The sequence below is a fragment of the Morone saxatilis genome, unplaced genomic scaffold (assembly GCF_004916995.1).
Source record: "Morone saxatilis isolate NCDOM2014 unplaced genomic scaffold, NCSU_SB_2.0 Contig9, whole genome shotgun sequence".
Lineage (NCBI taxonomy): Eukaryota > Metazoa > Chordata > Actinopteri > Moronidae > Morone > Morone saxatilis.
Window position 1 is genome coordinate 15,822,872 of NW_023340268.1, and position 14,177 is coordinate 15,837,048.

The 14,177-nt window shown below is 41.1% G+C and overlaps 1 protein-coding gene across 7 annotated transcripts in view; it reads left to right on the forward strand.

The window, feature by feature from the left end:
- Window positions 1-13,962, forward strand: part of col16a1 (collagen, type XVI, alpha 1) — a 68,730-nt gene extending 54,768 nt beyond the window's left edge. For all 7 annotated transcript variants that reach the window (XM_035681516.1, XM_035681518.1, XM_035681517.1 and 4 more), the window contains 28 exons: window positions 805-858; window positions 1,040-1,159; window positions 1,410-1,451; window positions 1,560-1,631; window positions 1,742-1,786; window positions 2,437-2,481; window positions 4,245-4,298; window positions 4,393-4,446; window positions 4,568-4,621; window positions 4,720-4,764; window positions 4,871-4,924; window positions 5,003-5,038; window positions 5,129-5,191; window positions 5,275-5,346; window positions 5,446-5,499; window positions 5,643-5,687; window positions 7,664-7,708; window positions 7,921-7,974; window positions 8,114-8,167; window positions 8,274-8,324; window positions 8,484-8,573; window positions 8,702-8,737; window positions 8,853-8,897; window positions 10,141-10,335; window positions 10,550-10,613; window positions 10,845-11,021; window positions 11,139-11,216; window positions 12,355-13,962. In XM_035681516.1, the coding sequence (XP_035537409.1) occupies window positions 805-858; window positions 1,040-1,159; window positions 1,410-1,451; window positions 1,560-1,631; window positions 1,742-1,786; window positions 2,437-2,481; window positions 4,245-4,298; window positions 4,393-4,446; window positions 4,568-4,621; window positions 4,720-4,764; window positions 4,871-4,924; window positions 5,003-5,038; window positions 5,129-5,191; window positions 5,275-5,346; window positions 5,446-5,499; window positions 5,643-5,687; window positions 7,664-7,708; window positions 7,921-7,974; window positions 8,114-8,167; window positions 8,274-8,324; window positions 8,484-8,573; window positions 8,702-8,737; window positions 8,853-8,897; window positions 10,141-10,335; window positions 10,550-10,613; window positions 10,845-11,021; window positions 11,139-11,216; window positions 12,355-12,548 (1,992 nt within the window). In that variant the 3' untranslated portion in view covers window positions 12,549-13,962. The remainder of the gene's footprint in view (window positions 1-804; window positions 859-1,039; window positions 1,160-1,409; window positions 1,452-1,559; window positions 1,632-1,741; window positions 1,787-2,436; window positions 2,482-4,244; window positions 4,299-4,392; window positions 4,447-4,567; window positions 4,622-4,719; window positions 4,765-4,870; window positions 4,925-5,002; window positions 5,039-5,128; window positions 5,192-5,274; window positions 5,347-5,445; window positions 5,500-5,642; window positions 5,688-7,663; window positions 7,709-7,920; window positions 7,975-8,113; window positions 8,168-8,273; window positions 8,325-8,483; window positions 8,574-8,701; window positions 8,738-8,852; window positions 8,898-10,140; window positions 10,336-10,549; window positions 10,614-10,844; window positions 11,022-11,138; window positions 11,217-12,354) is intronic.
- The last annotated feature ends 215 nt before the right edge of the window (window positions 13,963-14,177 follow it).

Genomic DNA, 14,177 nt, shown 5'->3' on the forward strand with positions numbered 1-14,177 from the left:
CTCTTGCTGTTTGAAATGTCTCTCTGCTGGGCTGCCTGTTGGGTCTCTGTAAATAATTTCATACGGAGTACGGTCTAGACCTGCTCTATTTGAAATGTGTCCTGAGATAACTTTTGTTATGAATTGGCGCTATACAAATAAAATTGAATTGACACTGTGTGCTAATTTGTACAGTAAGCTATTTTAGTTTTTATGTTAGAAATGTAAAAAACTTAATGGGCATCAATCAAACTATTCATTTTATCAAATTATACCAAAGAAATATACCAAAGAGAGATGTTCTGAATTAGTTTTCAGTTTTTTCAGCTATAAGTAGGTCCCCCATTATACCCTCAATGCATCTGTATGTTGCATGGAGGAAGAATAGTGTCCATCAACATCTAATCCATATGGACATCTTTGAATTTACCTAATTTTGCCACTTCTTCCATGTAAATGCTTAAACTTGGCTAGAACAGCACGTAACTCTCAACTGGTGGCAAGGAAGTGTCTTCATCATGTTGAGTCATAAACATGAATGGAACTCAAAATCCATCCCAGGATTAATGACTATTATACAACAAGTTACATTCAAGTGGGAAGAGGCGTAGGCCCTTAATTTAGTTTGATTGAATATGTGATCTTATTAGTGTGTGATGTTGTGTAATTGCGAAGTCTTCAGAGAAACCGTACTTCATTGCAACGCTGTATTAGGAGAACAACATTGGGAAACTTTGTTTTGGTTTCCCTTAATGAAAATAATTGATGCCATAAAGTTCCTAAATTAATATTAATTTAATTTCTGTTTCCGTGCCCCCTCTGTAGAACCCCATTGTAGGGCCACACCATCTGCCTCAAGACTCTGCTGGAGATGGTGATGTAAGTAGGAATGCATTTTGGGAAATGGGGTTTTATTGTTCTCAGTTACTTTCTTTTCTTTTTCCTTTGCCAGTTTTTGTCATGAAAACTGTTGATCAGTGTGTTCGTATATATATATATATGTATATATGTATGTATATGTACTGTATGCGAGTTTCTATGTGTGTGTTGTGTAACACAGGAGGGCTGTGGTGAGGGCTGCTCCAAAGGGTCGCCAGGGGTGCCAGGCATGGCTGGTGCCAAGGGAGAAAAAGGAGACGAGGGAAAGCCTGGTGTAACCCCCTTGGACAGCTGTGACATGGTGAGACTTTGAGGGACTGGGATTTTCTTGTCGAAACATTTTCAGCTTCACTTTATGATTCTCCATTTCCAGGATCATATGAAATGTCACTAACAGCGCATTGTGTTTGTTGTGTATTGATGAATGCAGAATGGCACTGAATGCATTGTATTCAAGTTTGCATGGCTTGATGTGAGAAGCTATCAGCCTGACATGATATAATCAACAGTAAGGCATTACTGTAATAACTTGTTCTCTTGTCTGCTTCCAGTGTTTGGAGAGACTGCAAGGAGCGCAGGCGACACAAGCAGTGGTCAGTTGAGATTATTGTCATATTCTAAGGACATGGACACAAACACATGCACACATTGACAGAGAGTATGTGCACATTTCCTATGTATTATATGTCTTTGCCTCATAGGATGATCGACCCTGCACAGGAACACCTGGAATTCCAGGAACACCTGGATCACCAGGAATAAGAGGAGAGCCAGTGAGTCTGTGTTCTCATATACACACTGGTATAATGTTGGATATGAGAGTGTATGCATTTTTCCACAAGAGTTTGCAGAGATCACCTTTCTTTCTTTATCTTTACCACAGGGTATACCAGGAGAGAGAGGCCAAGCTGGAATTCCAGGAAACATGGTGAGGCTTTGTCAAACCTATGGATTCAGCAACATGTCTCCCTCGTCTCATTGCAGACCAATCTCCCATGAAGCTTATTTATACTAGATAAACCTGACTGTTTTTGTAAGACGCATATTTTCCTGTCAGCGACAAGACTAGAAAGCTGTAAAGGTGGACACTTATTTTGGAATCTACTGTGTGGATGTGCCTACAGTACCCATATGCATATTTTTTAAAAGTTATCCAGTATTTCTCCAACTTACCACTCACTACAAACCTGCAAAAATATTTGAAAACTATAAAGTGCATTCTAATCACTGCCTTACAATAGTTTGTCAGTATGTCTGTGAGAGAAAAAATTCAATTTATTTTTAACTTGAATTATTATATTAGGGGTTTTTGTCTTAAAGCTTCAGATTTGAAGTGACATGAGAGGAGCTTGTGTTTGACACTATCCATGATTTCACAGCACCCCCTACTGGTTTGAGTGAAAATGTCGCACACTGTAGTCCATCACACTATCCTTTTAACTGATTTACTGAAACACACATTAGCTTTCTTTGCCGGGCTATTCACAAACAAGTTGAAAAGTTGATTTTATTTTCATCTCTAAGTTAATCTTGTCTCAGGTGTTTTAAAGTGTTCCCTTCGCTGTGTTCTGTCCACAGGGACCTCCTGGTTTCCCAGGTCCTCAGGGCTCATCTGGTTTACCTGTAAGTTTTATTCACAGTTCTAACTTCATTTTCATGTCTCTCCTCTCCTATTATCTTAATAAATCTAGTGTAGAAATCCCACTTTGATAACTACAAACAACTATGACAAAAAAACACCGGTTTATTATCTAACAATGTGTAGTATCTTAGAAAATCGTTATTTATAATGGAAAATCTTAATCTAAGTAACTAGCAACTATAGCTGTCAAATAAATGCAGTGGAGTAAAGAGTACAATATTTATATGAAGAAGAAGTATAAAGTAGCTTTAAATAGAAATACTAAAGTACCTCAGAATTGAATTAAGTGCAGTATTTTAATTTTAATGTCTAATTGCTCTTGCCTTTTTGGTTTTTCAAACACAGAGAATCTCACTGTTAAATCAAGCAGCCCTTGATTATACTGTATTTACCATCTCAGTGGCTCCCTGCCTCTCTCTGTGGCTCTTTGTTGAAAGTTATTTCAGATGAGGAAACGGTTTGGTTGTCTCTTTCTCCAGTTGTTCAATTATTCCCCAGTCTAAGTGATGGAGAGTGGGGCTGCTGTGCTGAGAGAGCTGCCCTCCCCCACTTCCTCCTCATACAGATTTATTGTTTTAGGAGAATAGAGATACTAAATGGGTGAGCTGCCTGAGCGCTGTGTGGAATCCATTTGCGGTGTAGTAGCACTTTATAGCAGGTGTTAGCTTCTGCTGTGCGGTGGTGTGTCTGTCTGGACTGTTTGTGAGGGAGACAAGTGTGACCTGGGCGCTAAATATATTACTTATTTTCAACAGTGAATGATCAGCTACTAATTAGTTTCTCCTCTGTATGATCAATTAGTAATTAGTTTATCTGAATTACAACCCTCAGTAATCATTCTAATAACCAGTACTACTAATAAAACTATAAAACTGATATTCTTAGCATTTTTAAGCAAGTTTACTTTTATTTATTTATTCCAAAGGGACAAATCACGACTAAACAGCTTTACAGCTAATTATCACACTCAGTTGCCACCATTTCAAAATAATGTGAGTCTCAACTTATAAAAGCACCCAGCTTCCACTGACATTCTCATTTTTTTTTAAACTTCTCTCTTTCTTTTCTTCCACCAGTCATCCGTCTTCCGCTTACAGCAGCTGTTGCTAGGCAACAGATCACACTTGCATATTAATATTTTTGCCAAAACACTGTTCAATATTCAACTAACAGACTGTGAAATATACGTTTTCAATATATCGTGGAATAAGTCTGTAAGGGGGTCCCACATTATTAATATAGAGATATTTTCTTACTCACATTATCTGCTCAGTTTCTTTGTTTTACTTTTGGTGTGATGAAAAAGCAGGATCTTTAAGAGATAAATTACTAAATGACGATATGTGCAGCTTTAGTTAAAAGTGCACCTGCATCTGCATCTGCAGCACAATAAGGGAGGCAGGGATATAAAGAGGGAAGCAACATTTGACAATCTGTATCATTTGAAAGGAAAAAAATATAAAAATTGAATTCACCAACCCACTGGACCAAGCAGGCAATGTTCAACCCCCGGATATCACCATCACAGATCTAAATTACCCTCCTGATGCCTCATGGAGGTGTAGAGGAGAGCACAAAATCAAATGTAGGCAGTCCCAATGGGAGACGGTACAACCAGTTAGCTGTTTCCCCTCTTTGATATTGACTTGCCTTGTCCTTGGCTCATTTCCACCAGGGGAGCCTCTCTCCCTGACATACATATCACATCCTTTTTTCACTTTCTAATCATTCCCATCATCCTCAGGGTCAGCAGGGTGAGCGAGGGCCACCTGGCCTCCCAGGAATCAAGGGCGAGCAGGTAAAGTATCTGCCAATCAAATTGCCTGGAATTATATCATGTATTAAAATAACCAACTTTCCTTGTTTGATTGATTGTATGATCGTTACCTCAGGGCCCTACGGGAACGAATGGGTATCCAGGACTCATGGGACCGCCTGGACTGCCTGTAAGTTACTCTCACTGCCTCATTATTAAGGAACTATGGGGCTGACAGGTTTAATAGACGGACAGGTGGCTACACTGATATGTGAACTGACAGTGATTAACTGTCTACATGTATTTTTCAGGGACTGAAGGGCGAGCGTGGGAGCCCAGGAAGCAGTGGTCAAAAAGGAGAATCAGTAAGCCATTACACCATTACTGTTATGTAACACACAATGCATCTGCAGCTAGACTTGTATATTACTTGACTTGACTAACATTTCCTGCCCTTCTCCAGGGTCCTCCTGGTAACCCTGGGTACCAAGGACTGGCAGGCTCACCGGTCAGTATTTTATCATGAATTTTTCTCTATAAGCAATATTCGGCTCCTCATTTATCATTGCAAACTTAAATAACTGAAAATAAAGCCAGTCATTCTGCACCTGCAGGGCATTAAAGGAGACACAGGACCAGCAGGGGCTGTTGGTGCCAAAGGGGATCAAGTATGTATAACACCTAATAGAAAAAAATGTGACTATTAGAAACAAACATATTCATATGCTACTTCTTTGTATTTCAAGGGTTTCCAAGGACAGCCGGGTTTCCCAGGACCACCAGTATGTAACAGCTTTAATACCTCTATGACAAATGCATGCCTTTGGAATAGCTGTGGAGATTTACAATATTATTGTGTTTATTTTTTTTAGGGTCCACCAGGTGTTGCCGGCAAAAGTGGAAGGGAAGGGCTCCCTGGACTCAAAGGTGAAAAGGTGAGTACAAATCAGACATTTAGCCTTTTCTGATTTGCAACCCAAATGATGATTTATTGTACTAAAAATCCCTATTTTCAAAGGGCAATGATGGCACTCAAGGCTCTCAGGGACCAACTGGACCGCCGGGCTCATCAGGCTCCCCAGGGCTGATGGTATATGAACATTATATTTCTGTGTATTATCTGTGTGACCCATTCCAACACACCTATGAAATGTATGCTGTATCACACTCTCTGTGTTTGCAATGAAAGGGCCCCCCTGGTATTGAGGGATTGGATGGAAAAGATGGCAAACCAGGGCTGCGGGTGAGTTACTCACATGCATCATATGGGTTGGCATGCCCACACACAGCATATGCAAACACACACACACTGGTCGCTATGGACAGTATAGTTAATACATGCATAATATAGTTGACCTTTGGCACTCACTCTTTTTTTGTTATCAGGGAGAAGCAGGCCCTCCAGGCCCAGCAGGACCACGAGGAATCCCAGTGAGTATCACCTCTAACATCTATGACCTGACATGATTCTCCATCTATCTTGCGCAGAAAACAACATGAAATAGGCATGCGGGGTATACTATCTATATCCTGAACACGGAATACTAAACAAATCAAAATAATGCATTTTTTTTAACAAGATCTAATATTTATTCTGAACGCGTGTTTACTTCTGTTGTCAGGTATACTGAGATCTTTAGCCATGGCTCTAGAGATTGTAGTCTAGGCTGTCAGTTGATCACCCACTTTGCTCCAGACTGAAATATCTCAACAACAACTGGTCGGATTGCCATTAAGTTTTTGTACAGACTTTATTGCAGGAAGATGTATCTTCCCTAGGGGATGAATTGTAATCACTTTTGTGATCCCTTGACTTTTCTTGTAGTGCCACCAACAGGTCAAAACTTTCACTTATCCAGTCAAATATCTCAACATCAAATGGATGGATTGGCACAACTTTTTGTACAGACATTAATTGAGCCCGGAGGATGAATCCTAATGACTTCGGTGATCCTCTGACTTTTCCTCTAGCACCACCATGAGGTTGACATTTGTGGTTTTGACTAAATTTTCTTTTGCCATGAAGTCTGGTACAGACATCCGTGTTCCCCTCAGGATTAATTGTAATAACTTACTGATCCTTTAACTTTTCATCTAGCGCCATCATCAGATTTTTAATTTCTCCAGCTCTTTAGTTTATGACCAATCTGCAAAAGTAATGACATTTCCATCATCCTCAGCTGTACTTGTGCTAATTAGCAAATGTAAGCATTTTGACATTTTAAACCGAGGTGTCGTAGCATTTCCTCACAGAGCAGCTACTGTAGCACGGCTGTAGACTCGTAGTCTTGTTAAAACATGGAATCATTTAGGGATAAATAAATGTTGTGTTCCTCCAAACATTCATATCAGCAATGGCCTCATTATTTTTCAGATACAGTAGCTTCTTTAGTACAGTAGCAGTCTGGCAGACATACTTTTCATACAGAATTGCGTCGCCATGGCTCACCTTCAGTTTCACAAACAGCAAACTAGTATGCAAATCAGCCTGCATGACTAAACCTTTTTTATTGAAAGCCTGTCTAAAGCTCTTTATGGAGAGATGGATTCACAACAATGGGTGAATATTTTTTTTCTCTTGAGATTGTGACTTGCATTTAAAGTGTAACTAAAGCGATAAATTGCTAGCTCCCTCCCAGAGGACGGCACAGGAGAATCATGTGGGGGCCGTGGCCTCGTGGCTACAGGAGGAGCGGGAGGACACACCGACCAGAGCGACAGACAGACTTTCCGCTCATTGTAGTAGGAAATCAGCTAACCAGCTATGAGCAGCTACTGTCAGAGTCAGTTGGTGACAAAAGCTGGCACCATATACATCACCTGCCTACAGATCAGCCAGTAGCGAAATTCAATTGCAATAACCAATAGAGGGAGGTCGCTATGCATATTTATAGCACATTATGTAGAATACAAATACGAAAATGTCAAGATTTGTACCAAAATTGATCAAAAACACTAATATTATATATTGGTTTTGAGCTGAAAAAGTGGTTTAGAGGTTTAGTTACTCTTTAATGCCTATGTGTAGAAATATACTATATATATGCATTAGTATGTGCAGACATTACTGAGTCTGAGTTAATATTGTAGATATCACTAGTGATGTGACCCCATTTGAATCTTCTAAGCTCCCTATCTTTTTCTAAGATCTTTCTAACTCTCTGTCTTGTACATCGACACAGAAGAGATAGTGATATTCACACACTGTAGTCAGCTTCAGAGTAGAAACGAATAGCTGCCCCTCTTTCTTTTTTGTTTCTCTCACTCATTCTCTGTCTCTCAGTTTGTGTTCTACCCAAGAGCAGGTGTTCAGGTTTTCAAAGACACATCTGCCTGTTCTTTGGCAGCCTTGACTTTGTGAATTTTGATACTGTACCAATCTCTTTCTCTTTGATGTGTCTCCTCAGGGATTCAAAGGGAAAACAGGCCATGTTGGCTTTCCTGGACAGAAGGTTAGCCAACAAATCATTGCTTTACCATCCCACTATCTCTGTCTGTTTGTCTGCTTACTGTTACTTGTGCAGTAGGCCACGTTGTTTAATCAAACTCAAAATTATGAAAACATATTATTTTGCTAGCTCATTGTTTTGATTTTCCACTTCTATAAGAGTGATGCATTCCACTCATGCTTTTTCCTTTTTCATTACTTCTCTCATCCCTTCAGGGTGAAGCTGGACCTTCAGGTCCAGCTGGACCACCAGGCAGACCCGGGCATGAGGTATACCCCAAGTGGATTTGGATAAAGATTAAAGAGCAGTTTCATAATCTGTGCATGAAAGCCCAAAGCAAGAGTATATAATATATAATCGTCAGTGTGACCCTTGAGATCTCTAAAGTTCACTTTGTGACCTTTCCAGGGCGATCCCGGTACCCCAGGAGCTCAGGGACGACCCGGACCCCCCGGCCACCTTGTAAGCTCACTGCCCTTTTAACTTCACACATGTATGGTCTGTTGATATGTTAGTGTGTAGTATGTTATGATAAACCTGAAAAATGTGTGTTTACATTCCCCAATAGGGTTCTACAGGTCCATCTGGACCACCAGGACCCCCTGGTCCATCAGGAGTGGTAAGAGAAATGCTATGAAGCATTATACTTTCAATAAACAAGAAATGAACATAGAGTAAACAATAAACATTATATTATCATTTGTGTCTGTGTATGTGTGTGAGGGAGAAAAGTGCAGACAATAGAAGTGAATCTGAACTCTCCTTCATCCCTCTGTAGGGTATAAAAGGAGATAAGGGCCAAGCTGGTGAGAGGGGTCTTCCAGGGATGGGTGGAACGCCAGGACCACCCGGCCACCCAGGGCCTATGGTTAGTGCCTTCTCAGCTTATTTCCACTTCCAAATTTGTCCTCCGAAACCGAGTAAATTAAATCAAACAAGCTGCTACCTTGCCAATACATCTCACTTAACCTTTTTTTTTCCTGCTTTGACTTTTAGGGAGAGCCAGGCACTGACGGTTCTCCTGGTAAAGATGTGAGTAATATCTGGGTGTAGTGTCTGTCCCCATTAAAGTATAATGGAGAGAGATGGATGTGGTGATGTGTATATTTCATTCCTTTGATGGATATTTCCTTCTTTGTTTTGACAGGGTGTGGCAGGCCTACCAGGGGACGGCGGCCAGCAAGGTCAAAAGGTAAGCGTCGACTCAGGGTGCTACAGTACATTGTGTGAGTGTGTGTTGTCAAGCCGAGCATCAATCATCCATTACCTCAGCAGACTGTCCAAATTCAGCGAGATGCACCCTTTTTCTGTTCCGTTTGGATCAGGGAGACTTAGGCCCGGCGCACTGTGGTGCTGAACACGCTTACTCTCTTCATTTCTGCCCTCTCAGCACCCGCACTTAACACAGTCATCAGTTCACTAACTCTCTGACTGACCCACCGACACCCTCCAACCTCCCTCACCTCACTTCACCCCTCTCCAGCCGGCAGCATGCTAGCTCTCTGTAGCTATATAGAGCCTGTTGGATCTCTCCTTAGACACAGGCTTACAGTACTGTTGGTGGATACAGTGATAAAGTTATTCTCTGCCTCTGGGATAATGCTATTAAGCATGAGGGGAGATGCTAGATGAGGCTATTTGTCACGCTGACAGGATGGCATTGTCAGGGTTTTAGCTGCACAGAAGAGGAGAACAGAGGAGAAAGACAAGAATGGACTCCTCTATTCTTCTCCCTCCTCTCTATTTCAAGAGCCGCTTGTCTGTCGGTGACGTGCAAACATTAGACGTCCATTATGGGCTGCTTTGTCCTCGATAAATCACTCTCGCTAATGCAGCCCGGCTGTTTTTTGAGTGTATTTAAACAACCTGAATGGTGCGCGCTGTTGTGTGGAAAGAGATATAGATGTAGCCAGACGCTGTCTTAAAGGCTGCTGCTGATTCGTCTTCTCTGAAACGGGGCTGATAGTAATCTCCACGTGCTTCCCAAAAGCAGCGACAGATAACGGCTGAAAAAGCTCTGGGAGGAAGAACACAACAGTTAAACATTTGTTTTGAGGCTGAGAGTTAGATGAAAAGATTGATACCGCTCTCGTATCTCTCCCTTAAATATAAAGCCCACACCCGGGAGACACTTAGCTTAGCTTAGTTTAGCTTATCTTAGCTTAGCATAGCATAGCATAGCATAGCATAGCATAGCATAGTAAATCAGCCCTGGGAAACAGCCAGTCACAGCTTGTTTCTACACTAAGGTTTTTTTTATGGATTGAACAAATTAGATATTCCTGGCTTTAGCTTTATAATTACACACAGATTACCCAAGTAATTACCCAAATGTCCGCTTGGACTTCAGGATGAACAGATTAGATCCACTCTCTAAGGTACAAATAACATGACTGACATTGTTTTTATCTACTAACACTACCTGTGTCTCCCAGGGTGAGCCAGGGGCCACGGGCCAGAGGGGTCCTCCAGGGGAAAGAGGTAGACCTGGACCCCCTGGTGGTGGAGGTTACCACTCCAAGGATGCCCAGCCCATGATTGGCCCAGCTGGACCCAGAGGGGAGAGGGGAAGCCCAGGCACAGCGGGCGCCCAAGGGCTCCCTGGAACACCCGGGTCACCAGGAAATGATGTGAGTAGTCTCATTACACTTTCAGCACTGTAGCTGTAGCTTTAACTTTTAATCAGCTCCAAATCATACAATGCCCAGCTTGGTTATGAGAAGAGGTGATGACACAGTATCTTGACCAAAGGCTCTCACAAGCTCCATCTGCTCATAATAAAGAATTTCAGTTTGACTGATGTTTTCTGATGCTTTGGTTTTTTGTTTCTCTATTCTTTAACAGGCTGTAGTCAACTATGATGAAATCAAGAACTTCATCCGCCAGCAGGTCATCAAGATCTTTGATGGTGAGGGCATGTGCCAATCTCTAGAAATGCACATTGTTGTGTGTGTTGTTGTTTTGTAGTACTGTGTACTATAATAACGCTGTAGTTTCTAGACCAAAGCAACATTTTCTCCTTAGAGGCATATCTCTGGTTTAAAGAATTATTCCATTTCTCCTCTGGGACTCTGGGACACCTCTGCTCTTCCCGCCGTTGTGGAATCATTGTTTGTTATTGCATGTTTCCTCTCCCCAGAGAGAATGGCCTACTACATGTCTCGCATGCAGATGCCAGTAGAGATGGTGGCATCCCCAGGCCGGCCCGGGCCCCCAGGGAAAGACGGAACACCAGGTAATCCCGGAGCCCCAGGTGCACCTGGAATGCCGGGACAGATTGGAAGACAAGGCCGACCGGGAGGCCCAGGACCTGCAGGTGAGCCCCCTCAGTTAGAGCAATCATCTTTCAAGCGCCATGAGAGTGTGTTATCACTTGCTAACTGTAACCTCTTTAACTGTCATGTGATCAAAATATGTGACTCTTTATCTGTAGGACCACGAGGACCATCTGGAGAAAAGGGTGATAAGGGTGTTGGAGAGATGGGAGATATAGGACCTCCAGGAGCACCAGGTAATGTACCCCACTAGTGCCATAGTTAGCAATGGTTAGCAACTTCTGGCACATTCCTCTATGTAAATTGACAAAAAACGTTTTTGTTTATACGTTGAAATATTATAATTATAATTTCAGTTACAGTGTCACATTTTCTTCCACTCGTTTCATTCAAAGTGCTTCATGCACAATCCCAAGCTACACCTGATGCTAAACCCATCTGGCAGAATTGGCTAACTCTACATAAATTATGCTAATGGCTTAAAATGTTTGCATTTATTGTTGATTTGTAAATTACCAGCTTGATGAAAGTAATGTTTCATCATTCTTAAATTGTCCTAATTAAAATGATCAGGCTACTTCATACGACCCAAATCAACATGTGAGAATCCTTAATCATCATGGAGTTTAGATAGCTTTGTCTAAATTAACAAATTAGCATCTGCAGTCATTTTACATGGAGTTGTATTTATTCTGGGTAGTTTTGTGTTGTGCCCACCCAGTGATCAAAATAGGATTTTAATGTTTGTTTGATGTTTTCACCGTGTTCCCCTCAGAATGTGTTACGGTAGTATTACGTCTGTTAGAGGTGATTTACTTATTGGTGTGTTCTGGACATATCTTCTGCAGTGTCCTCCATCCTGCTGCAGTATCCAATGGAAACACTTCACTCACAGAAGCCGTATTATACAGACACAAAAATAAACCTTCAAAGGAACAGTTGGACAAACACTGTTATTTGCTTTTTGCTAAGAGTTAGATAATGATGGATGCCACTCTGTACAGTAAATATGAAGCTACAGCCAGCAGCTTGTTAGATTAGCTTAGCACAAAGACAGGGAGTAGCAGCTAGCCTGGCTCCAAAATTAAAACATCTGACTACCAATAATAACACACTGTGCCTTGTTTGTTTACATACAGAACCAATAACCATAACAATGTTTGGTGTTGGGGTTTTATAAGAAGCCATGTGAGCTGTTTCTACCTGTGAGCTAAGCCACTTAATCTTATCTAATTGTTGGCACGAAAGCAAACAACCGTATTTACAAAAATGTCAAACTATTCCTTTAACTTTTCCCTTTAAATATGTTGGTTTATCTTTTTAGGCACCAGGGCAGTGATAACACCAGCATCATTACATTTCTTTTATTTCCAGGTGTCCCAGGTCCCCCAGGCTATGGTAAGATGGGACCCCCAGGTCCTGTTGGCCAGCAGGGTGTTCCTGGGATCCCAGGCCCTTCTGGACAGCCTGGTTCAAAGGGACATGATGGGCGGTGTAATCCTGCAGACTGTATGAGCCATCAAGTAGAATACAGCCCCAAGGGCCCACCTATCAAGGGCCCCTGGTAGAGGGCTAGAGGTGATGGATGCAGAGGGGACTGAAGCAAAGAGACTACGGAGAGGATATGAAGCCAAAGACCATGACCCAAAGTTATTAAATCTGACCACAAAAGAAAAGAGCACAAAAAAGGAGCTCCTTTGTTGTTGAATTGTGTAGATTTACCCATACAGATCTCTACTGTAGATATGAGCAAAAATCCACAATTTCTTTCTAAGGGCCCCGCTGGAATGAGGCTTGCAAAGACGCACCAGCAGCACATTTTTATTGCATCATTCTTTTTTCCTTATGAATGCCAATTTATTGTTATATTACTGCCTCTTATTTCCCCCTGTGTTTACTCCTTTTGTACATTTCCAAACAACCCAGGGGAGGTGACAAGAATCACAACCTGTATTTTCTCTCTCCTTGATTAATTCTGGCCTCTTCTGGTTTTTTTCATATCCTTTGCTTAAATCTGTAGGAAGAGAATACACACAATTATTGTTGCACTTTGCTTCCACCTCTCATATCTCTTCTTCTTTCACACAGAATCACATTCAGAGCGCATCCCATGCATTTCTAATATTCTGTCTCAGTGCTCATGGTGTTATACATATTTGGATTTGACTTGTATGAGAATATCCTGAGAAATGTATTTCACTTCTGTAGAAACAGATGTCAAAAACTCACATTCATGCCCTCTTTGATGGATTGACTGTTATGTATATATTTATTTTTATATATATAGTGGCTTTTTCTACTTTTTCAATGGATCTGATAAAAGACATATGCATGGCCAGCCACTTATTTTTCATTGTCAGTGGATATACAGAAACAAAAAAATGCCAAAGGGATATTTTTCTATAAGCTTTCAAAATGGAATAATGTGTTCAGCAAAAGACAAATTATTTATAGAAGAAAACTGCGTTTACACAAGAAAGCATATTGGCTTTTGTAATTATGTTGCTGAAGATCATTTTGTGTCATTTTAACTCCGGTCTTTTTGGAAATACAGCCATTTTAAAGCATCTCATCTCATTTTGTATTCCAAAGTAGCTGTAATAGCCATCTGTCTCCTTCACTAGGCTCTTGTTTGAGAAAATATGAGCAATAATTCATCCCATTCACCGCAGGTACTGTAATGCAACACACTGAGCATGGTCACCAAGCCCCTCACGATCACGTAAAGTAAGATAAAGAAAATATTCTGAAAAGCATTTTGTTACTTTTTACTGTATTTTGGGGTTCTTATCTGTTGTTTTTAATCATTTTTCATATCTGAAAGTCTATGGATTTTTAATCACTGCCATCTCTTACCATCTCCGTTGTTCAGTCAGCAGTTTTGAGCCGTGGTCAGACTTTTGTTTCTCACAAGTTTATCTATGGGAAATGTTCAACTTAAAAACTGAATTAAACTGCTTTTCAAAGAGGTTGTATTATGTGGTTATCATTGTCACCCTGTCTTGTATCAAACATTCCAATACTGATACCCACCTCTCCTACAGAGGCGCTGACCCAGACTGGTTGCAGTTGTTTTGTATTTCTTTGTATATTTTGTGTCTCTTTGTAGTCATTTTATGTATCTTTGTTGTCACTTTGTGTCTGTGTTCATTCTGACCCCTTGGGCCCCTGAGCCTGTGCCCAGTAGGCCGTTCAAC